The following is a 26308-nucleotide window of genomic DNA, read 5'->3' as shown; positions in this document are numbered from 1 at the left end:
CTCCCCCTTCCCATTCCCAGTGCTTGCCGTAATGGGGGTCAACATGGGACTCTGCTTTGTTTCATTGCTTCGCTGAATTTTGAACAAAGGAGGACAGTCCAAGAATGACCAAAGGCACAAAAAATAATACTTATTATGGATGATATACAGAGAAAGCATTCTGACCTGTCACACGGTAATCATTTTTTGGTTTTGTCTTACTAGAATATTAGTCAATCAGCATTAGAGAAGTATTGGCACGTGGAGTAGTGAATAAAATTATTATAAAGCATAAGAGATTTTAGATGTGATAGTGCAATTACACAGGAATCCCTCCAAAACGGAGAGTGGATCTTCCTGGATCTGGAGGGAGAAGGGAGATGTGAGAAGGGAGGATAGGAAAGCATTCCTGGCAGGGGAAGTTGGTGAGTGATGGCTCAGTGGAGGGAACTGCAGATTGCTGCACAGTTGGAGCCAGACAGCAGAGCTCTTCTTTACACTGGAATGAAGCAGAGCTTGAATGATGGTGGCAAAGAGGCAAACCCATTCAGAACTGGAGTGGTATCGAGGTCCTGTGGATCCACGAGAGGTTTCAGGTTGAAGTTCTGTAAAATGGTGGTCAGGAATAAAAACAGCTCCATGCGGGCCAGGCCTTCTCCAGCACATATCCGTTTGCCTGAAATTAAAAAAAACAAACAAAACCAAAAAACAGGTCAAAGTAAGAAATGACTCCATGTATGTAAGTGTGAGAGTGTGAAACATTGCATTTGTAACCGGTAAAAGAAAGTGTCAATGTGTCTTCAGTGAATTACCAAATGCACAGAGAGGAGGAAAGCTGTACAGATACCTGAGAATATATAATCTTCACTAATACATTTGTTTGTTTGTTTTTTAAATCTGAGAATGGTAGCACAGGCACACAAAAACTTGTTAGTCTAACACAGGTGACTAATGCAGAAGAATCTTGAGTTGATAACCACTTTTGTCCTCTCTTCCCTCTTTTCTCCTTCTCTATGCCAGGTTGTGGGTTACCAAATTATTATATCATTACTCTAGTATGTTTCCTGCTAAAGGAGAGGATCATAATTTTGGAAGAACTTTTGGCTTCCAATCATACTTTTTTCCTGTGGTTGAGATGAGGATTTAATACAGTCTGTCCTCAACCTTAAGACCTACTCCCATTCCTTCTCTTTCAGTATTATCCCTACTATTCAGAAAGGACTATGACCATGTGTTTTAGGATTACCTCTAAACCTTTGTATCTTTAGAATAACAAATATGTAGGAGTGCAGGACATAGACCTACCCATGACTCCAAGTGGAATTCATCACATGTAAAATTAGTGGTAGGAAATACTGCTTTCCAAGTCAACTCAGAAGTCAAATCTTGACACCGTCATTAACTACCCATGTGGGGTAAGTTAGTAAAATATCTGAGCCTTATTTTCTTCAAATATTAAATGGGAATGCTAATAATTCCTTCATGAAATGTTGGTGAGAAATTAAAATAAGAATAGATTAGGATTTATAACAATTTTAATCAAAGTTTCATTATTTATTAACAAAAATTTTGAGTCTCAGATTTCAATGATATACTTTGTATGCTCTAGAGACATCTATGCTTTTCTAAGAAAACCCATTCATATCGCTCATGTGAACTGTCCCCAGAAAAATAATGAACACTTTTTGTATTTTAATATTGAAAACCCAACTGTCGATTTTATCAGCCTACATAAAATTACAAAGTTTAATTACAAAATTACAAAGTTTACTATATCATGAAATTCCTTTTGGCTATGATACATTTCCCCTACAGACATCAAGACACAGACCACATTTCATGTCCTTTCTTGTACTCTTTGTGTCCATCAAGCCATAAAATCTTGCCCTCATTCAGCTTCCCAAATATCATATTCAGATTTTCACTGACACTCAAATCATTTGAAACCATAATTTTCTCATTATTTAACATGTTTCCCTTAGTGTAAAAAAAGTGAATTTTTGAAGAGAGATCACTGCCTTTCCCCATGGTATCTATATGACAGATGTAAAGCAGATATCAAAGGTCAGGTCAATAGTTGGGTGCCAGTGGCTCATGCCTACAATCTAACTACTCAGGAGGCTGAGATCAGAGGATCGTGATTAGAAGTAAGCCTGGGGTAGGAAAGTCCCTGAGACTCTTACCACTAAAAAGCAAAAGTACAGCTGTGGCTCAAAGTGGGAGAATGCTAGCATTGAGCAACAAAAGTCAGGAACAGGGCACAAATTCTGATTTCAAGCACCACAACTGACAATAAAAACAACCCCAAAACCAAACAAATAAATGAACAAACAAAAAGACAAAAAGCCACAGTGTCAGTGAATGAAGGCTGCTTCCTGGTCAGATACACAGCACACATACTGCAGGTGTGGGGATACAATATCCAGACACATGTCTTCGACTGAACGAAGAGCTGAGTGCTCTGTGATCATTGTGGGAAATCTACCAATATTTGACAGTTTCTGACACTTTTGAGAGTACATGTTCTGTTCTTGTGGTTCATGACTTTCTTAAAAATGTTCTGCTCTGCCTTCCATCTACTCTCTACCCCTTTTGAAGTACCTTAAATGTCTTAAAATGTTGCTTATGCCATTTTCTGTTTAATAATCAAGTTTAAGAACGTGACAAATGAGTTAATACTCCACCCACAAATCCTCAGGTCTTGTCATCTGTGATGATCTTCCCTCGCTTACCTTTGGTGTTCTTCTGTGCCTTTTGGGAGAGATTCATTCTATAGAGAAGCCTGGGGGTGACAAATGCCACAAAAAGATGTGGGAGGGACCTCTGATGAGATTATATTTCTCATTGTGAGTGAGGGCAGTCTCAATGAGTTTTACTGTATAGGAAGAGATCATTATGATATATGTAAAGAATGAATGCCAGAATTGTTTGCTTTACCTTGTTGAACTTGGAAGAAATGCACAGAGAATCTTAGGTCTAGCTAATCTGATCAAACAGTGGAGATGCATCAAGAACAGGAAAGTGCAAGGGCATTGAGAGTGCTGCTCCTAATCAGGAGCTTACGGGAAATACGCCAGCCGCAAGGAGGCTTTATGTAAGTTCCCACTGACATCCCCCCCAAAGTTATCCTGAGATATGGAAATGAAATTTTATTACCTGCCGAGAAAGGCATAAAGTAGTTACTTTTCTTAAAGTTACCACTTTCATCCAGAAAGTGGCCAGGGTCAAACTTGTCAGGATTGGGGAATTCCTTGGGGTCATGTAGCACAGATGTCAGTGATGTCAATATGGATGTGCCCTGCGAACAATACACACAGATAACATAAGCTAATTAGATAGATAGATAGATAGATAGATAGATAGATAGATAGAAAGATAGATAGATAGAGCCATAGATCTACATAGATCGAGACATATATATATACCTAGATCTGTATAAACCTATGTATATATATAAACTATACATATATGCATATATATGTAAATAGAGGCTCACAGCTGTAATTCTAGATAGTCAGGAGGCTGAGATCTGAGGACTACAGTTCAAAGACAGTTCAGGCAGAAAGCCCATGATGCTCTTATCTCCAATTTGCAACTGTGGCTCAGTGTGGTAAACCACTAACTTTGAACAAAAAAGGTCAGGGACAGTGCTCAGGCTCTGAGTTCAAGCCCCATGACCCCTCTCCATGACCCCTGCCCAAAAACAAAGAAAACAAATAGTTAAAATGGTGAAAGATACAATGAGAATCACTTAGTTTAATATTCTCGTCTATAGGTAATGAAGACTTCCAACCAATGAACTGGCTTCAGAACCAAAAAATATCAACACAGAATGTATGGAAAAAGGTAAGTATTTCCAAAGTTTAACAATTCTATAGCAATAGACATAAAGGATATTGAAGAAGATTAAAGCACAAAGAACTCAAAAGTATGATTACAAGAAAAATTATTTCAAGTGGCAAAAAGTCCCATGCTCTTGGATTGGAAAGATCAACATCGTGAAAATGGCAATACTTCCCAAGGCTATCTACAAATTCAATGCACTACCTATCAATATTCCATCCTCATTCTTCAAGGAAATAGAAGAGGCAATCCAAAAATTCATATGGAACAATAAAAGACCCCGAATAGCAAAAACGATCCTCAACAGAAAGTACACTGCTTGAGGAATATCAATCCAAATTTCAAACTCTACTACAAAGCCATAGTAAGCAAAACAGCTTGGCACTGACACAAGAACAGACCTCAGGACCAATGGAATAGAACTGAAAACCTAGAAATGAACCTACAGACCTAAAGCCATCTAATTTTCAATAAGGGAGCTAAAAAAATAGAATGGGAGAACGACATCCTTTTCAGTAAATGGTGCTGGCAAAATTGGTAAATTACTTGTAGAAAACTAAAGCTAGATCCTTATATATCACCCTGCAGCAGAATCAACTCCAAATGGATCAAAGACCTCGAAGTCAAGGCAGACACCCTGAAAACATTACAGGATGGAATAGGAGACACGCTAGAACTCCTTGGCACAGGCCAAAATTTTCTTAATAGAGACCCAGAAACACAACAAATCCAAGAAAGGTTGGACAAATGGGATTGCATGAAATTGCAGAGCTTTTGTATGGCAAAGGACATAGCTAGCAAGATCAATAGAAAGCCCACAAATTGGGAGAAGATCTTCACTAGCCATACAACAGACAAGGGTCTCATATCTAAAATATAACTGGAACTCAAAAAATTAAATCCCCCAACAACAAATCTTCAAAGAAACAACTGCCCAATAAGTAAGTGGGCTAAAGACTTAAAGAGAAACTTCTCTGAAGAGGAAAGAAGGATGGCCAATAGACACATGCAGAAATGCTCAACCTCTCTAGCCATAAAAGAAATGCAAATCAAAACAACATTGAGATAGCACCTCACTCCAGTTAGAATGGCTAAAATCAAGAAATCTAATAACAACAGATACTGGAGGGGATGTGGACAGAAGGGAACCTTACTGCATTGTTGGTGGGAGTGTAAACTTGTTCAACCACTTTGGAAAGCAGTATGGAGGTTCATCAAAAGACTCCACATAGAGCTATGACCCAGCAATCCCACTTTTGGGCATTTACCTAAATGATCACAAACAAGGCCACACTAAAGCTACCAGCATCACTATGTTTACTGAAGCCTTATTTACCATAGCTAAGATATGGAACCAACCCAGATGCCCCTCAGTAGATGAATGGATCAAGAAAATCTGGTATATATACACAATGAAATTCTATGCCTCCATCAGAAAGAATGACATTGCCCCATTTGTTAGGAAATGGAAAGACTTGGAAAAAATTATATTAAGTGAAGTAAGGCAGGCCCAAAGAAACATAGGTCCCATGGTTTCCCTTATTTGCAATATCTAGTATATGTCTGACATTTTCTCCTAAACTTATCTATAACTTTACTGGAGGCATAATATACATCCCAGCACAACATATTGGGAAATTGATCAATAATAAGTTTTTGTACTCATTTGGTAATACAAAAACTAAGCATAGCCAAAAGATCAAGGAGGAGGAGAAGGAGAAGACAGAGGAATAGAAGGAGTAGGAAGAAGAGGAGGAGGAAGCACAGGAGGAACAGCAGCTGGAAGAGAAGGAGGAAGAGGAGGAGGAGGAGGAACAGGAAGAGGAGGAGGAGGAGGAACTAGAAGAAAAAAAAGACAACAAGAACAAGGAGAAGTCTCTAAAACAAAAAGAATTTAAGGGGCATAACAAAATTGGGATTCACAGTGTGGGATACCAAGGATAATTTCGCATGGATATACAACCCCAATCTTGCTATACCACAACTTCTCCTGAGCAGCCAACTGTGAGACTTTTGCAGCTCTCTCAGGTGGTATGGAGCAGAGGAGTCCCACAGTGGACCCAGGAACTCAGGCTCCCTACAGAGGCTCAGCAGAAAGGAAACAAGCTCACCTTGGGAATGATGTAGTCTCTGAACTTAATGTCATGGGTTACTGCATGGGGCAGATTCATGGGTACAAGATCAATGTATCTCTGGATCTCATGCAGCACAGCATCTGTGTAGGGCATTTGGCTCCTGTCCTGCATGCAGGGGCTGCGGTGCCTGCCAATCACACGGTCAATCTCTTCCTTCACTTTAGCTGGTGAGACATAATAAGAAATGGTGAAACAGGAGAAAAGTGACACATTGATCACAGTAAGTACATAAATTGTGATAGTGAATCTTAACAAGATTTGAAGTAAAAAAATTCATACCCCATGGAGTATTAAGACTTCAGCATGTACACACATCCTCCTCCTACTTAATAGCCTTATAATGAGTTAATCAAGGCATAGAGGTTTAGTTTCTTGTTAAGAAAAACACAAAAAAACAGAAAGACTATTAATGTACATGTAATATAGTTTATATATTGAAGTAAAATAACTTTATTTAATATATCCTTATTTAAGATGTAAGAAGTATATTATCATAGAAACAATATGCTTATAAAACTGTAATAATAAAACATTTTAAAATAAAGGGAATAAAATATTGACAATAAAAGTACATTTTTGAGGACACTATTATCTTCACTTATATCTCCAGATTTCACAAATCTCCACAAATATGAATGGTAATTCATGGGCTAGCCAACATAAATTGTTCTAAGTAAGACTTTTAAGATGTTAATAAAATAGTCCCATTTTGTTCAAATTCAGAAATATTTTTGTTGATAAAAGAGATAATTTTAAAATGAAATGATTTTAAATTCTATTAGTTTATGGATACTAAGTAAATAATGTGTCTTTTTAAAAAGGAGTTTAGTTTTTTCTGTAGGTGATATGAAGAGAAGAATATATTTCACAAACTAGGACATAATTAAGTGAAACTATGAATGGATGTATATTATAGGGATTGACTTTGGTCCAAACGCATTGTAATGCATGAGAGGCTTGCTGAATTGAAACAGCTATTTAATTGTACAGCTATTTAATAATAAAATGAAACTTTTTGTATGCATCTATGGAAGTATTAGCATTAAATACTTTTGTACAATACAAGTAAACTAATAAAAATGCAGAAGAAGAAATGATAGTCCTCAAAGAAAAACAAAAATAAACATTATTTTTATTTTCAAATAATTATTATTTAAGCATTATATAAATAGTGTATGGGCTTTGAAAGTGGCTCAGAGGTAGAGCACTTGCCTTGCACGCATGAGGCCCTGGGTTTTCTATTCCTCAGCACCACATAAGCAGAACAAAAATGCCGGAAGTGGTGCTGTGGCTCAAATGGTAGAGCGCTAGCCTTGAGCTGAAGAGCTGAGGGAGAAGGCCTAGGCCCAAAGTTCAGGCCCACGACCGGATTCAAAAACAAATAAAAAACACAAATAGTGTATATCTTTGTGTATGCATGTGTACAGTGTACAGTACTACTTCCATTATTGAACCACTTTCTGATGATATCCATATTGGACATCGTAGAATCTGCTTTGGAAAATTATGTTCATTTTCTAAACAATGATGCTTTCTTTTTTCTTTTACTGGACCTGGAGCTTGAATCAGGGCCTGGCTGCTGTCCTAGAGCTTCTTTGTGCTCAATAATATGCACTTTGTGCTCTACTACTTGAGCCACACAACCACTTCTGGCTTTTTCTGAGTAGTTTATTGGAGATAAGAGTCTCATCGACTTTAATACCTGGCCTGACTTCAAATTTCAAACCTCAGTTATCAGCCTCCTGAGTACATAGGAAGCCAGGTTTGAGCCACCAGTGACCGATGCCCAGTTGATTTTTAAATCATTTTAGAAAATATTTATTGATATCCTAGCATGGGAGAGTAAAATGTGCATTCACATCTCTGTCTTATATATTTACCCACATCTACAAATAGGCACATAGAGATAAACATGTATGTTTCCCTTTACTTCATTCACAACAATATACTAGATAAAACATCAGTATTTTTTTAATTTGTAAATACTGTACAGAGGGGTTACAATTACATGGGCAAGGTAATGAGTACATTTCTTATCAAGCACTGTATCCTCCTCCTTTGTTTCCCTTTTCCATCTCTTCCCATCCTCAAGAGGCCATCCCCCAATCCACTCCGCCACCCCTCCCCCCACCAAAGTTGTGAAGTTCATTTTCGACATAATGACTTGTACATCTCATTGTTGCAATGGGTCCACCTGTATCCTTATTTAAACGATTTGTTTTTCCTCTTCCCCTCCACAAATTATACAGACATCAAATACAGTGAAAACTGAGGTTATACTGTGGGGAGGGTCATACAAAGCAACAAAGAAATAATCTTATAAATGTGTTAGAAACAATTGCATGAAAGAAAAAAACATTTGAATACATATCTTAGGGTTCATTTCCCTAACTTCACCTTATCTGACCTTTTCTGCTTGACTCAGACATATACTAGTATTGCAAATAAGAGAAACCATGGTACCTATGTTTCTTTGGGCCTGCCTTACTTCACTTAATATAAATTTTTCCAAGCCTTTCCATTTCCTAACAAATGGATCATTATCATTCTTTAGGATGGAGGCATAGAATTCCATTGTGTATATATACCACATTTTCTTGATCCATTCATCTACTGAGGGGCATCTGGGTTGGTTCCATACCTTAGCTATAGTAAATAATGCTGCAATAAACATAGTCATGCTGGTAGCTTTAGTGTGGTCTTTAAACATCAGTTTTTGAACCAGTATTCACAGTTTCAATCATTCTGGCTCAGCAATATTGTTCCCTGGGTGGAAATTAGAATTGCATTCCATTTATTGTACTTCCCATTTCTTTCTTATCAGTCAGTTCATGATTTTCCATTTCCTGACCTAGAATTATTTGAAAATGCAGAAATACTTGTGTAAAACACCTAGCAATACATGATCAGTAAGTGAGAATTCTGAGACTCTTATCCATGTCTCCTTCATTCTCAGTGTCTTCCTTCCCTCGTTGCATCAATGGTTTCTGGTTTGTTCTGATGTGGGTGTTATCTGAGCAGCCTCAGGGAGTTTCAGATTACACCATAACATTCCTGTCCTGGTTTCTGGAATCCATGATTTCCTTAACTTAGTTTGAGATAACTGAACAAAATGCATTACACCATATTATACCATATTGTGTGAAAAAAAAGAAAATGGGGTATGAAGTTTATGGCTGGTATGGAAGTCTACTCTCCTATCTTTTCTTTTTACTCTTACTAATTATTTTCGGGGGGGGGGGTCCTGTAGTGGGGCCTGAACACTGGGCCAGGGCACCGTCCCTCAACTCTTTAACTCAAGGCTAGTGCTCTACCACTTGAGCCACATTGCCACTTCGGGCTTTTTTTCCTGCTTATGTGGTGCTGAGGAATCGAATTCAGGGCCTCATGCATGCAAGGCAAGTGCTCTACTACTGAGCCACCTTCCCAGCCCACTCTTAAGAATTATGATGCAATCCCATCATCTCTTGATATCTGACCTAGTTGTGTCTTTCTGAAACTTGGGATGACCTTTCTAACCCTGGTATTCTGGAATGCTATAACTTTATGCAGAGTGAAAGCTTTTATCCCTTTATTCTGCTGGACGCTTAGAGAGAATTTTCTATCAAACTGGTAAAATATGGAGGTGCTTCGAGTTCTTCATTATGGAAAAAAGTCAGGAAAAAAAACAGATAGTAAGTTGTGCATCACCTGCAGGGGATGTGGTCAAAAAGGAACCCTACTGCATTTTTGGTGTGAGTGTAAACTTGTTCAACCACTTTGGAAAGCAGTATGGAGGTTCCTCAAATGATTACACATAGAGCTCCACTATGACCCAGCAATCCCCCTTTTGGATTTACACAAACAATCACAAACAAGGCTATACTAAATCTACCAGCACAACTATGTTTATCGCATAGCAACGATATGGAACCAACCCAGATGACCCTCCGTAGATGAATGGATCAAGAAAATTTGGTATAAAATATAATATATATATATATATATATATATAAAACTAGTATATGTCTATGACTAGCACAAAAGGTCAAAAGCTATGTACATATGAACATACAAGGTGATGCTATGTGAAATGACCGTAAAGATAGAGACACAAGAAGTTTTACCTTTTTTGCTGTTGTTTTCAATGTATTTATAATGTACTATGTGATATTTTTGTTTCTTTTGTATGTTCTTCCCCTATGGTGTAACCACTGTCTTCACTGTATTTGATTCCAGTGCCCTGCATCTTGTATAAACATTTTTCTAATTTGGGGAGGGGAAGGGAAATAACAAAATGCTGAAATAGGATACAGGTTGACCCATTGTAACAATGAGATGTACAAGACACTATGTTGAAAACCAACTTTACAACTTTGTGGGTGGGGGAGGGAGGACGTTGAGGTGGGGAGGAAAGGAATGGTAGGGGAAAAACAAAGGAGGAGGTAACAATGTTCCATAGGGCAATTTACTCATTACCTTTTTCATGTAACTGTAACCCCTCTGTACAGTGCCTTTACAATAAAAGATATATTAAAAAAAAAGTTATGCATCAAAAACAAGAGGGCATGGCAAGGCCTCTCAACTTTATACTTCACTGTCTTTACCCAAAATTTCTGAGTACAGAATTCTCTGTACAGAGAGAGAGAAAGAGAGAGAAAGAGAGAGAGAGTGTCTTCTTGGTGTGGAGAGAGTTTTTCTTTTCACCTGAGGAGTGGAGGTGTGATAAGAATTTGAACATGGAGAGTCTGTTTGCTAAATTCTTTTCTATTTTCTTTGATATTGTTACTTCTAAATAGGAAAGTTTATGAGGTTGGGGATGTGGCTTATTGGTAGAGTGCTTGCCTACCATGCATGAAGCCCTGGGTTTTATTCCTCAGTACCACATACACAGAAGAAGGCAGAAGTAGGGTTGTGGCTCAAGTGTAGAGTGACAGCCTTGAGCAAAAGAAGCTCAGGGACAGTACCCAGCCTCTGAGTTCAAGCTCAGGACTGGCAAAATAAAAAGGGAGAAACTTTATGAGAATTTTGGAGACATAGCTTGGTTTTTCTTCCCTTACAACTATTCCTGTTACCACATTTAGGTGAAAGCAACATGTGTCTGGCTCAGTTATTTTATCACAGTTACATCTACTCTGAGTATCAGAATTTTGGTAGACTTCTTATCCAGTTAGTATTCTCTTCTCCTTTTTGTGGTGAGAGGTCTAATTCTCATTTAAATTATTTTATAATATCTCCTAAAAGGTTACATAGTATTTCCATACCTAAAACTCTATAAATATAAAACAACATTGTAAAAGATAAAATTTACAGATGCCCTTGTAAAATTCTAACTTTATCAAACATAAGTTTTATGGACTTAGACTTCTGAAATTGTAAAATACCTTCTGGTATGGCATCTGTACATTTCTAATGAGAAAATATTCAGGAATGGAATTCATCTCATACATCCACATTAATTTCTAGGACTTGTACTTACGCATTGCTGACAAGAGATCTCTTTGGCCTATGGCAGCATTAGAATAGTCAGAATGAGGAAAAATATATAGAAGAACCCATTGTAAAAGCTGGAGTTTTGGGTGTAAAATCAATATGTTATTGTATGTCAAGACAGAGTCTTGCTGCTTTTCCTACTACATTGTTCTCATCACTTGTCTCTGATTTCAGCTGGGGGCACAGGATGTTGAGCTGTGAGACGTATCTGACAAGGCAAATCACTACCAGTATCTTTCCTATATTTTCCGAAGTTTCACCTAAGTCTCCCCCTGTGCTCCTACCTGTGACGTGAGGGTGCTTCATCAGGAGCAGCAGGGAGTATCTCAGTGTTGTGCTCGTCGTTTCTGTCCCAGCACCAAATAAATCAGATGCAACCATTGTCAAATTTTCATTAGTAAATTCCGATGATTCCTTGTGATTTTCCTGCTCCTAAGATTTGATGCAATTATATTATTTACCAGCACATGTGATGACATCGAATTCAGTATCTCACAGTGGTATGAAGTTGGAGAGTAAAGGAATAAGAGCAATGCACAATTGACAGTGGGATGGTGACTAGTTTAGACTAAGTAAGGCTTCAGCCCTCCTGGCCTGTCCTGACTCTAACTGATCTGATGCTGTGACTGAATCTGAGGTCATGAAACTCATCATTCATTTAAGCTACTAATAACTGAATTTTCTCTAACTATTGAAGGATCAGAAAATTGAATACTGCAAGTAGGAAAGTTAGGGACACAGGTGTTGTAAGCCTGAAGCAAAAATCTGCAATTAAATTTTTTTTGCAGTTGATGTTATTGAACAGTGTGTGGGCATTGTCCTTGAGCTTCTTTTCTCAAGGCTAGTGCTATACCACTTGAACCACAGCTCCACTTCCCACTATTTTCTGTTTAATTTGGAGATAAGAGTCTCAAAAAGACTTTTATGTCCAGGCTGCCTTCAAACTTTGATCCTTAGATCTCAGCCCCTTGATAGTAGTTTTACAGGGATGGGTCCTCATTGCAATTTAACTTCTTGTATCACACATTTGCATATGCTCAATATTGCTTGTGAAAATGCTAAAAGTCAGCAAAACGTAGGAGTCACAAGGAATGAGAATGGGTTCATCAAAACCCAATGAGTTAGCAGATGGGATGCACCAAGTCAGGTGGTCTAGGGAACCTGAGTAGGAATGACTAGGAATGCATGAGCTGAAGAGACACTAATCATGAAGACAAAACGTGTTCACATTAACTTGTCATTGGAACAAAGGAGTGGGGATGGATTAAGCAGTGCCAAGGACTGAGAAGATGGCCCAAAACCAAGTTGTCAACAAGGCTGCAGTTTTAGATGTTGAATGAGGGAATCATTAAATGGTCAAAATACATGATTTTCTAGCTGGTCCCTGGGCCAGCATTAAATCCATCATGCTTTTTTTTATCTCCAGATAACTTACAGTATGTCTAATAATATGTAATTAAATCAATGAAAAGAAACGGATCCTCTCAACATTTGTACTTTCTTGGAAAAGGGTCATCTCCTTTGACTATATCAACATCATATGCTTTGAAAGCTGGTCAAGTTAAACAAACTTTGGTAATATCTACTTTATGTACTTTTCTATGATCATCAAACTACAGGTAATCTTAAATCTTGAGGTCAACTTACTCTAGAATAATATGTTCAAACACCAATATTAAAGCTTCCATCTGTCACAATAAATTTGGAGATTTAATAGTTGCAGGTCACATAGACTATTATACTCTAGGCTGTATAAATGTTGAAAAATTAATGGAATTCTAAATTAACAAAAATCCAATGATTCCATGTCATGGACTAAAGCACTAATCTTATCTTATATGCTATCATCATGCAGGAGAAGTTAATACTACTAAGATAAATAAAAGAGAAGAGAGTCTGTCATGAACAGATCTACCATACAAGAAGTGCTAAGGGGAATCGGCTTTCAAGTAGAAACTAAAGCATATTCAAAATTCACACCAAGTCAAGAAATACATATCCTTGTTAAGTATAACCAATCAGAAAATATCAATGTTAATTATACTATATTTTTTATTCAACCTATTTTTAGATTATATACACTTTTTTTTTGGTCTGTTGTGGGGCTTGAACTCTGGGCTTGGGCGCTGTCCTTGTGCTCTTCAGCTCAAGGCGAGCAATCTACCACTTGAGCCACAGCACCACTTCCAGTTTTCTAGTGGTTTATAGTAGATAAGAGTCTAACGAACTTTCTAGCTCGGGCTGGCTTTGAACCTCAGTCCTCAGATCTCAGCCTCCTGAGTAGCTAGGATTACAGGCATGACCCACCGGCACCCGGCTACATATTTTTTTAAGGGAAATATAGGAGGCAATAATCATAGATGAATTCTGTGGATACACAATGTATTAAATATTTAATGTATGACAAAAACAACCAGAGAAGGATGCAATTGGAGGGGGGAGGATTAAAATAATAGTCAGACAATAATTCTCTCTAATTTCACACTAGACTGTCATAAGTGTGTTATAGTCATCCGATGGTATTATAAGGATTCAAACTTTGTTTAGTTGATTGCAGTATATTATATATGTATATAATATCTATATTATCTATGTATTTTACATATATGTTACATAGATAACATACTCATTATATGTTTATGTGATAAAACATAAGGAAAACCTCTAAAATCTATATAAAGAAGATGAATTAGTAAACAAACAGAAGAGGTGAATTTGATTAAATTACATTATTTGCATCTGTAACATATCATAATAGAAGCCTTTGCACAATAAATTTGTTAATAAAAATGTGAAAAGCATAATAAAATGATATTGTGATATATATATATTTTTAAATACCACAACTGAAAATCCTTTATAAGGAAGATTAACTATGACCAATTAAGGATAATTCCAGAATTATTTCTTCAAAACCAATTCTGACTTAGAGAAATTACATAATATTCGCATATTCTATTCTATACATTATATAATAATGAAACCCATCTTTACATAATGACACACATTTAGCAGGAAAATTGTTTCTATTCACCTGCCATGTGCATTCTGCTTCTCCTTATTATATTATTTTATGTAAAAAGAGTAAATGTATCCTAATCATTTGAGAAATTAATTTTAAGTTTCCCAGGACGCTTAGTTTAGCTTCCTTTATATAACTGATAACTTACTTTTCAAGCACTGCTGCTCTGTTTAAACATCTCCAGTAACACAGACTAATTGATATGTCACAGAATGCTCAAGGATTCAAATAAATGGATTTTTGTCATTTTACCTGTTTCTTTTTAATAAGGAAACAATCAATCAAGTCTCTTGGATTGTTAACATCCAGTGATTCTTCATGGTCAATTGTTTTCTTCAAAATGTAATTATTTATATCATCAAAATTTTTTAGTAATGTTTTATGACTTCCTGGTAGATAATCAGTGAGACCAGGGAAAAGGTTGTAGATCTAAAAGCAAAAGTAATAACTTATTAAATATATTTGCATATACATACTATATACATATTATAGAAAACTTGGCGGCAAATAAAAATGACACATGCCTTCCATCTTGAAAGGAAATTCAAATGGAACATATAAATCAGAGGAGTTAAAGGATACCCTAAAATTCAGTCTCATGATAGAGTATCTAGCCTCCCTGTGATCATATAGTTATTAACTTTTACAGAGTTTAAGCCATGCCAAACTCTATAAAACATTTTGAAGATTTTTATAGTTCAATTTTGTCATTTCTCCCCAGGCTACTTCATCATCTAGGATCACAGTGGAATCAGCAAACACTCTGACTCTACTCAGTGATTCCTAGTTGTTTCTATTGTTGCAAATATGCTTCCTTTCTGAGGAAAAATACTTCTGCTCAGTAATAGCATGAATATGAGATGTCTGATTGGAAAACAAACCTGTGGGAAATGTAAGCTTTCAGTAATCACCTGGACATCCACTGATCCACCAGGCATCTATCAGGACCTGAACAAAGCAATTTATAGGAAAATCCCTTTGGGATTTAATGGGAAATATCAAATTATTGCTTGAGTTCATTAGCTTGAGTAAATCCTAACGATTAAACATCTTTCTCAGCTGATTATTTTATATTGTTTTTCTTCCATTTCTATTATTATAAGTAAGCTGTCAAAGGTCTCATTTTGACATGTCCATATATAAATAAAAAGCATTTTTCCTTTTGGTGCCAGGACCAGGGTTTGAACTCCGAGCCCCAGACTCTTGCTTGGCTTTCTTGGTCATGACTGGTTTTTGCTGACTATTTGGGAGATGGATTCTGTCAAACTTCTCTGCCCTGGCTGGCTCAAATCCTTGATCTTCCAAGTCTCACTCTCCTGAGTAACAAACGTTTATCTATGAGCCAACAAGGCCCAGCTATACAAAATATCTAGATGAGACAATATATCTAGACTCCTCTGCTATTTTCCCTCATCATTTCCTTCCCTGCTTCTAAAACCAATTTCAACATGCTTCATTTTGGAATTGCAGAAAATGAACTAGACCCATATCTATTTCCCTGCAGTAATATGAATTGCAAGTTGATCAAGGACCTTAATATAAAACCAGAAACTTTGAAGCTACTACAAAAATAGAATAGACGAAATGCTAGACTGTGTGGATATAGGCAGTAACTACCTGAATGACACTCTATCATTCTTTAGGTAGCACTGTTGGGTCCAAGTGCTTACCTTACTAGTGGCTCTTTATTTAATTTGGGTCTGTTGAAAAAAAATGACAAGTGTTTTCTTAGGAAAAAAAGATCTTGGCTTCACCTGCATCCATGGTGAGCTCAGAATCTTGACATTGTCATTCAATTTCTCCATCAAGTTAAGGAATTTCTGGTCTTCATAATCAAAACGATTCTGGAAAACAATGGAGCAGATGACATTGCAGGGAGCACAGCCCAGGATGAAGGTGGGGTCACAGGGTGAGCCTGAAGAGTTAGAAACAAATGAAATATACATATGAAATACTGTACTCAGCCTTAGTCATCTTTACCATTTTATTACTATTTTACTTGAAATTCCTCTAACAGCCTAATATCCCATTTGCATTAAACCTGCTTATCTTTTACCTGGAGCCTGAGTTGGCCAGTACCCCAATTATAGCATAAAACAAACAAAAAAAAAACCCTACAGTCCTGATTTTTGTTTGGAAAACAACCCATTTCTGAAACAGAAGGGACTTATTGGAGCCTTTAATATCCCTCTCTAAAATAGTGATATAGGGCTGGGAAGGTGGCTCAGCGGTAGAGTGCTTGCCTTGCATGCCTAAGCCCTGGGTTCAATTCCTCAGCACCACATAAACAAAAAGAAAAATCCAGAAGTGGTGCGGTGGCTCAAGTGGTAGAGCGCTGGCCTTGAGCTGAAGAGCTGAGGGACAGCGCCCAGGCCCAGAGTTCAGGCCGCAGGACCGGACCCCCACCCCCCCAACCCAAAAAAAACATAGTGATATAAAGCAGCTCCCACCCTTGGTTTTCCTCAACTCCTCCACAAGGCAGCATGCTTCCTCTTGAACACGCTCTTCAATGCTCCTCTTTCCCATCCCAAAATTCCGCAAGGTCATGAGTGAGAAGCGCCTCATCTCTGTCCATCTGTGTCCATTGCTGAAAACAATTCCTAAATGAAGGGAAGCAGAAACATGGATGGAGAAGTCAAGCAAGGAAAAGGAAGCCAACAGATGGCAGGTACAGGGATGTCCAAGCTTTGGCTCTTTTTCCATCCGCCTTATCAACACATCCTCTGCCCCCCACACAAATATACACACACATGGATATGTACACTTACCAAGGCCTCTGTTAGCTTTTTCAGCCCATGGGAGCCTGCCTCTTCCAGAGAACTCCTCCCCATGGTCAATCAGAGCTTCCTTCACTGCTTCATATCCATACAATACCACAGTGGGCTTCATGCCCAAATACAGAGTGAACACAGGGCCATAGACTTTTGAGAACTGGAAAATGAAAAGAAAAAAAATACTAGTGAAAGAAGTCATTATTTGTTCCTCCGAGTGAGCCTGAGCAAAACTGATATCATCTTTGTATTTTTATGCTTCTTTATTTTGGCAAACACTGTTATACCTAAGTCCCAGAGACCCTCCGACGACCACCGAGAGACCAGGGAACCCAAACTGCAAAATGCAAGATTTATTTAACAAGCCAAGGCTCAGGCCTCGTCCGGTACCCCCCGACACAGCAGAGGAAGGGAGGGGGCCCCGAGTAACTGTATAGCTGGGCTTATAAAGGCAAAAACCACAAAATTACAGCAATGATATGGTCTAGAGACAAGTTCGATTCTAATTGGTCAGGAAGCCGATGTCTGCTTGAGCCATCGAGGCTGACATCTCCTGTGGTTAATCTTCTACTGACTGGGTTTCGAAACCATTCTGTTCTGGGGTGTTCTGCAAACTTTAAATAACAGTTCCCAAAATTTTGCACAGACGTTATTGTTTAACTCATTTTTGCAACCTTTGCAACATTAACTTAGAATAGGAATTAGGGACTGACACAAGTTAACTTTTAGAAGCTGTCATAAATTGGCTTTAGTTTGGTTCTTACAACATGTTGCAAAGATCATATGTTATAAAGAAGGTTTATTATAGCTGTCACTTAGAAATGGCCTATAATTCGCCATGCAATGGAAGAGGCAGTTGATGCACCATTATCATTCATCCTCACATCAAGACACACAGAAGGCTTGTCATGATTCACAAAGAACAAAACAAAGGTCTGTGGATTCTAAGTTCATTTCTAGAGCACCAATGATAAGGCTTATTGGACATTCCATGCTTGGTATATGTTTAATCCTCATTTGTACTCCTAACCAGTGTCAGATTACTGCTTTCAGATAACCTCTGAAGCTCTTACTGGTGAGAATATTACTTCCTTTGACAAACAAGAGAAACTGCAGTTTTAAGTCAGCACAGGTGTTTCTATAGGCAAGTGCAGTTTGGGATCTATCGGTATTAGAAGCAGAGGGTGGGCCCCACAGAGGCTGCCCTAGTACATGAAACATCCTCCCAAACAATTTCTCACCAGCAGCATTTTTTGCTCCAGACAAAGTTTTAAGCAAAAATCAAGGGGACTCTGATACCATCAGTATCCCCTAAATGGTCTCATGTCTTTATGTTCTCTCATCCTCACAGATAGTTCCTTTCAATCACTCACAGCTTCTCAGAGAAGTTAGCTTTCATGATTTAAAAAAAATCAATGTCTAATATGCTATATGAGTTTTTCAATTTAACTTTTAATCACAGAACTTTCCTTACCATGGAGCCTCAGAAAAAAAAATCATAAATTTGACTGTCTAACTAAGATGGGGAAAACCATCCATAACATTTGCAATTTTGTGGCTGAGACTAAAATAGACAGTAACCCACTCACATAATACATTAGTTCATTCCGTGATTAAAATAGAAACTGGAAAAGTCACAAGCATGTTACACTTTTTACATGGATTTTGTTTTATGATAACAAATCATGCTATTCTACCTTCAGCAGTACATTTAAAATATGGTTTCATTCATATCTTTCAGAGAACATTGGCCAAACATGAAGAGTACTTACCTTGGTTAAAGATTTAGTGATGTCTTTAATGTCTATCTGCAGTATATTTCCAATAATTGGGAAAGGAGTGGGACCTGGAGGGAGCTTCCTTCTCCCAGAGTTCTGTCTCCATATTGAAAAGAGAAGAAGACAAGAGAGACCCAGCACCAAGACACCTACTGGACCCATTGAGGGTTTCTCTTCTTCTGAGAGTACTGTGAGCTTGCAGGGCAGACCTTTTATAATGCTCCCTGAGACTGTAGGTGTGCCTCTTTAATGTTTTAGTCATGATTAGGTAGAAGTTTACTTTAACCTCTCTTCTGATTAGACTTTGTCCTGATGATAGAGATAAAAGTAGAATGACCTGTACACATGTCCCTCTTTCCAGAGGCCACAGAGGCAATTGTGATTTAGTTGCACTTGTTAGCGATCAAATACTGCTACTTAAAATACAAACCTACCTGCTTTCAATGTTCAGCTATGGTTAAGAAGTATTAAAGTGAACAACTTGAACATTATTCAAACATGGCATTCATTTAAAAAAATGGTTGCTATTCTAAGGTAGATGTACAGAGGGGTTACAATTAATAAGTCAAAGAAAGAGTATATTTCTTGATTCTCAGATTAGTGACACGTTGGGAAGTTTTGGAAATTAGGGTATTCTGTATTTTCTAGGAAATGTGTATTTAAACTTGTTTTTTGCTCTATTCAACACTTCCAGATGTGTTGTCACTACTGAGACTCTTCAACAAGTTGGTAGACTTGTCCATGGTTATTTCTAACTCAATGTAAAATATCTAGCATCAGTTATGCATTCTGAAAAGCCCAATATATATTGAGTACTGAGCAAAAGTTGCAGGTCCTTGACCATTATACAACAGAAAAATGGAAAGCTAAGATCTTTATTATTTTTCTTTTTCTAGTGAGGTAAGGGAGGAGGAGCATGAGTACAGAACTGTGGATGCCACATGGCTCATAGGTGGAAGAGCTCGGGTTTCAAGGAGATGTCTCATGGCCATTGCCATGCACCATGGCTTCTTGAAGAACAGTCCTGGAATTCTCTTCCCACCATTGCAGCATTGAAACTTGTTCAGTATAACTGAAGAGAAAGCCTTCGTCATGTGATTTAGTGGTGCAGTAGGAGGAGTAGTGGTGCAGCTTTTCTATTTTTCATTCACAACTAGAAAAGCTGTTATGCTGATTTTGGTCTCTTTTTAAGGAAAGGAAAATAAAACAAGATACAATGTTTGCATAAATGAACATGTCAATGTGAAAGCCTCTTGTATAACTCATTGATGCCAATAAATAATACACAGTAAAGAAGGGACAGTATAGAGAGTAATAGTTACTGAATTATGTGGTTATAATTGAGTCATCAAGGATCATAAGGACATCTAAACTCAAGTAAAATACAACCACAGGATGCAAAACTGAAAGACTCATATACTACTAAATTAACATATAATGTTTGGAAAGTAATGCATTACTAAAGGTATGTTTGTAAGGATATCATATTTGTTCTAAGTTGACTAGAGCAGATAGTTTTAATTTTAATTTTTGGTGGTACTGGGATTGAAACTCAGGCTTTGTACTTACAAGTGCAAAGTGCTTTAACACTTAAGACACACCTCCATCCTTGCTTTAGTTATTTATTTTAAATATAGCATTTTATATTTATGATCACTCAAGCTATCCTGGACTATAATCATCCTACCTAGCCCTCCACCAAAGCTAAAACTACAAGCACACACCCCCATGCCTGAAGCAGGGTTTTGCTATTTCTCAAGTTGGCTCATTGCAATCCTCTGAAACTTTGCTTCCTAAATGGTAGTTGCCCCTAATGGGATTACAGGCCTGAGCCACTGTACTTGGTCTCTTATCTTCCTTTGTATGGAAAATTAAGACTTGTTAAAATCCAGTTGCCTACCATTGTTTCAGCCTGATATATAGGGATTTTGAGATCTTACATAGTTATCATAACCATTTTTATTCTCTCCTTTTTCCTTGCCTGCCATTAAATTGTTTCCTTTTAATGCTTAGAAACTGAATATTAGATATTGAGGACATTGGTGAAAGTCATAAATACCAGTTAGTTGAACTGAGCCTAAAACACACATTTCCTTAGATTCTATTTGTCTTACATTAGCTATGATGTCTACATTCCCTTCCTCCAGATGAAAACATTCAGTTCAATGTGTTTACAAAAAATTCTTGACTTTGTTCTTAATCAGTGACATTCCAATAAATATACCTTTAGTTAATAATTAATAGAGTTCAGAAAAGTATGCGTTTATAACCTTTAGAGTTTGAGTGACCCCAGATGCTGGAAAGCACTTTATGTAGAAAGAGGAAGTGGTAACTGCTTGACCTACATAGCTATAGAAGAAAAAAGTATCACACCACCTTATTCTGCGTAAAACAAGCTCAGTACTTTTGATGCATCGTTTTATACCATGAGAAATAGATGCCCCTTCTTTGGTCTTCTTTCTGGTGAAATGAGGATCCCACATGACCCTTTTCGTTTTACAATGATATGAACAATCTTTGAGACCAAGTAGTCTGAATTTTATAAAAAAAAAAATGTTGTTTTTTTTTTTTCCAGAAAGTGAGCACATGGTTGTTGGGTCTTTGTCTGTCTTTGGACAGACGGGGTCCAAGGAGAGGTAAGTGCAAAGTGAGGCCACTTGCCCATTCTCCAGCCTTCCTTAGCCCAGGAGACAATCAGAAGCAGCAGGGAGTCAAGTCAAGCAGGAACTCGTTAATTAACAGGGAGCATCCCCCTTTTTTTTTTTTAAATTTTATTTTATTTTATTTGAGAACATACTGTACAGAGGGGTTACAATTACATGGGCAGGATAATGCATACATTTCTTACCAAGCATTGCAGCCTCCTGCTTTGTTTACCCTTCACCTCCCTTCCCAGCCTCCCCTTCCCACCCACCCAATCCTTCCCCCCCTCTGCCCCCCACACAGACATTGTAAACCTCGTTTTTGACATGACATTTTGTACTTCTCATTGTTGCAACAGGTCCACCTGAATCCTTAAACGACTTGTTTGTCCCCATCTCCTCCACATGTTATACTGACATCAAATATAGTGAAAGTGGGGGTTACAATGTGGGGGAGGGACATACAAAGCAACAAAGAAATAATCTTATAAATGCGTTAGAAACACATGCATGAAAGAAACGAAAACATTAAAATACATATTTAAGGGTTCATTTTCCTAACATCACATTATCTGACCTTTTCCGCTTGACTCATACCTATACTAGATATTGCAAATAAGGGAAACCATGGGACCTATGTTTCTTTGGGCCTGGCTTACTTCACTTAATATCATTTTTTCCAAGCCTTTCCATTTCCTAACAAATGGGGAAATGTCATTCTTTCTGATGGAGGCATAGAATTCCATTGTGTATATATACCACAATTTCTTGATCCATTCATCTACTGAGGGGCATCTGGGTTGGTTCCATACCTTAGCTATAGTAAATAATGCTGCAATAAACATAGTTGTGCTGGTAGCTTTAGTGTGGTCTTTTTTGTAAACATTAGGGTAAATGCCCAAAAGTGGGATTGCTGGGTCATAGGGGAGTTCTATGTGAAGTCTTTTGAGGAACCTCCATACTGCTTTCCAAAGTGGTTGAACAAGTTTACATTCCCACTAAGAATTAAGTAAGGTTCCTTTCTGTCCACATCACCTCCAGCATCTGTTCTTGTTAGAGTTCTTGATTTTTGCTGTTCTAACTGGAGTGAGGTGATATCTCAATGTTGTTTTGATTTGCATTTCTTTTATGGCTAGAGATGTTGAACATTTCTTCATGTGTCTATTGGCCATCCTTCTTTCTTCTTCAGAGAAGCTTCTCCTTAAGTCTTTTGCCCACTTACTTATTGGGCAGTTGTTTCTTTGAGGATTTGTTGTTGGGTGGTTTAATTTTTTGAGTTCCAAGTATATTTTAGATATGAGACCCTTGTCCGTTGTATGGCTAGTAAAGATCTTCTCCCAATTTGTGGGCTTTCTATTGATCTTGCTAGCTATGTCATTTGCCCTGCAGAAGCTCTGCAACCTTATGCAATCCCATTTGTCCAACCTTTCTTTGATTTGTTGTGTTTCCGGGTCTCTATTCAGAAAATTTCGGCCTGAGCCAAGGAGACCTAGGGTTTCTCCTATTCCATCTTGTAATGTTTTCAGAGTGACTGCTTTGACTTCAAGGTCTTTGATCCATTTGGAGTTAATTCTGGTGCAGGGTGATATATAAGGATCTAGCTTTAGTTATCTACATGTAGTTAACCAATTTTGCCAGCACCATTTACTGAAGAGGCTGTCTTTCTTCCATTCTATTGTTTTAGCTCCCTTATCGAAGATTAGATGGCTATAGGTCTGTAGCTTCATTTCTGGGTTTTCAATTCTCTTTCATTGGTACTGAGGTCTGTTCTTATGCCAATACCAAGCTGTTTTGATTACTATGGCTTTATAGTAGAGTTTGAAATTTGGTATTGATATTCCTCCAGCAGTGTTCTTTCCGTTGAAGAGCGTTTATGCTATTCGGGGTCTTTTATTGTTCCATATGAATTTTTGGATTGGCTCCTCTATTTCCTTGAAGAATGAGGTTGGAATTTTGATAGGTATTGCGTTGAATTTGTAGATAGCCATGGGAAGTATTGCCATTTTCACGATGTTAATCTTTCCAATCCAGGAGCATGGGAGGTTTTGCCATTTTTTAAGTTCTGTGTTGATTTCCTTTTTCAAGATTTTAAAGTTTTCATCATAGAGGTCCTTCACTTCTTTAGTTAAGTTAATTCCTAGGTATTTTATTTTTTGTGGGGCTATTACAAATGGAGTTGCTTTCCTAATTTCAGCCACACTTTTCTCATTGTTGGCATACAGAAAAGCCATTGATTTTGGGGGGTTAATTTTATAACCTGCTACTTTGCCAAAGTTTTGAATCAGCTTGAGTAATTTGAGAGTGGAGTCTATGGGATTCTTTAAATACAAGATCATGTCATCTGCAAAGAGGGAGAGTTTTATTTCTTCTTTCCCTATTTGGATCCCCTTTATGTCTGCATCTTGTCTTTTTGCTGTAGCTAGGCATTCTAATACTAGATTGAAGAGAAGTGGAGAGAGTGGGCATCCTTGCCTTGTTCCTCAGTTAAGAGGAAATGGCTTTAGTTTTTCACCATTGAGTACAATGCTGGCTGTAGGTTTGTCATATACAGCCTTTATTGTATTGAGGAATGTTCCACGGATTCCTACTTTTTCCAAAACCTTCATCATGTAGGGGTGTTGGATCTTGTCGAATGCTTTTTCTGTGTCTATTGAGATAACCATGTGGTTCTTATTCTTTCTCCTGTTGATGTGATGAATAATATTAATTGATTTGCGTATATTGAACCAGCTTTGCATCCCTGAAATGAATCCTGTTTGATCGTGGTGTATGATTTTTTGGATGAATTGTTGAAGTCGGTTGGCCCAAATTTTGTTGAGAAGTTTTGCATCAGTGTTCATCAAAGAAATGGGTCTATAGTTCTCTTTCTTTGATGAGTCCCTTCCTGGTTTTGGTATGAAGGTTATGATGGCTTCATAGAATGTGTTCGGTAGTGAGCTTTCTCTTTCAATTTCAATGAATAGTTGGAGGAGAATTGGTGTGAGCTCTGCTTTGAAGGCCTTGTAAAATTCCACTGTAAAACCATCTGGTCATGGACTTTTCTTAGCTGGGAGGTCTCTTATTGCTGTTTCTATTTCAGTGCTTGATATGGGCCTGTTAAGATAGTTTTACTCATCTTGGTTTAGTTTTGGCATGTCAATATTTGCTAGGAAGAGGTCCATTTCTGTCAAGTTCTCAAACTTATTAGCATAAAGTTTTGAGAAGTATTCCCTTATAATGTTTTGAATCTTGGTTGTTTCCATGGTGATGTTTCCATTCTCATCTCTGTGTTTATTAATTTGGGTGTGTTCTCTTCTTTTTCTGATAAGATTTGCTAAGGGTCTGTCAATTTTGTTAATTTTTTTGAAGAACCAACTTTTTGTTTTGTTGATTCTTTTTATAGTTTTTTTCGATTCTAATTCATTTAATTCTGATTTGATTTTGATTATTTCTTTCCGTCTACTGGATTGGGGTTTATCTTGCTGCTCTTTTTCAAGGAGGTTTAGATGTGTCATTAAATTGTTAGTTTCAGATCTCTCCAATTTGTTGATGTAGGAGCTCAGAGCTATAAACTTGCCTGTGAGTACTGCCTTTGCTGTGTCCCAGAGGAGCTGGTAATTTGTGTGTTCATTTTTGTTGAATAGCATGAACATTTGAATTTCCTTTCTAATCTCTTCCATGACCCACTCATGATTCAGCAGTGTGTTGTTCAGCCTCGATGTGATGCCGGACTTTCTTTGGTGGCTTTTGGTGTTGAGTTCTAATTTTATTCCCTTGTGGTCAGAGAGGATGCAAGGTATAACTTCAATGTTTCTGAATTTAGACAAGTTTGCTTTGTGGCCTAAAATGTGGTCTATTTTAGAAAATGTTCCATGTGCTGCTGAGAAAAACGTGTGTTCTGATGCTGCTGGGTGAAATGTTCGGTAGATGTCTGTTAAGTCTAGTTGATCTATGCAGCTGTTTAGATCTGCGGTTTCTCTGTTGAGTTTTGCCGAGTTGACCTATCTAGTGGGGAGAGTGGTGTGTTAAAATCCCCAACAATTAATGTCTTTGGATCTATATGGGATTTGAGGGAAAGTAGTGTTTCTTTGATAAATTTGGATGCTCCATTGTTTGGCGAATAGATATTTAGAATTGTAATATCCTCCTGAAGGAGAGATCCTTTAATTAGTATGTAGCGACCTTCTTTATCTCTTCTCACGAATTTTAATTTGAAGTCTATTTTATCTGATATTAGGATTGCAACTCCCGCCTGTTTATGGGGGCTGTTTGTTTGGTAGATTTTGTTCCAGCCTTTAACATTGAAAATGTGTTTGTTTTTTCAGGCAAGATGTGACTCCTGCAGGCAGCAGATAGAAGGGTCTTGTTTTTTAATCCAACTAGACAGTCTATGTCGCTTAATTGGAGAGTTCAGTCCGTTAACTTTAAGAGATAGGACTGAGAGGTATTTGGGAGTTCCTGCCGTGTTATCCACCTTCTTGGGGGCTGCGAAAACTGTGTTCTTCCCATGGTTTTTGGATTCTCAGTTTGGGTGCAGTTTCTTGGTCTTTATTGTGGTCTTGTTGGTTTTCTATGTGTAGGACATCTTTAAGAAACTTTTGTAGGGCTGGTTTGGTGGAGATGTATTGTTTCAATTTTTCTTTGCTATGGAAGGTTTTTATTTGGCCTTCAGTTATGAAGGAGAGTT

At 37.6% G+C, this 26308-nt stretch overlaps 1 protein-coding gene across 1 annotated transcript; it reads right to left on the bottom strand.

Moving 5' to 3' along the window:
* Nucleotides 1–427: 427 nt before the first annotated feature.
* On the bottom strand, nt 428–19162 carry LOC122115694 (cytochrome P450 2C5-like). Its single transcript, XM_042689113.1, has 9 exons — nt 18995–19162; nt 17220–17382; nt 16902–17051; nt 16206–16366; nt 14704–14880; nt 11714–11861; nt 5934–6121; nt 3136–3277; nt 428–655 (listed from the first exon to the last, which is right to left on the bottom strand). The coding sequence occupies exons 1-9, from the start codon at nt 19160–19162 to the stop codon at nt 474–476; spliced, it is 1479 nt and encodes a 492-aa protein (XP_042545047.1). The 3' UTR covers nt 428–473.
* Nucleotides 19163–26308: the final 7146 nt, after the last annotated feature.

Source organism: Dipodomys spectabilis, unplaced genomic scaffold, assembly GCF_019054845.1.
Source record: "Dipodomys spectabilis isolate Male_0828 unplaced genomic scaffold, ASM1905484v1 ptg000125l, whole genome shotgun sequence".
NCBI lineage: Eukaryota > Metazoa > Chordata > Mammalia > Rodentia > Heteromyidae > Dipodomys > Dipodomys spectabilis.
This window is presented reverse-complemented; position numbering and strand designations above follow the sequence as displayed.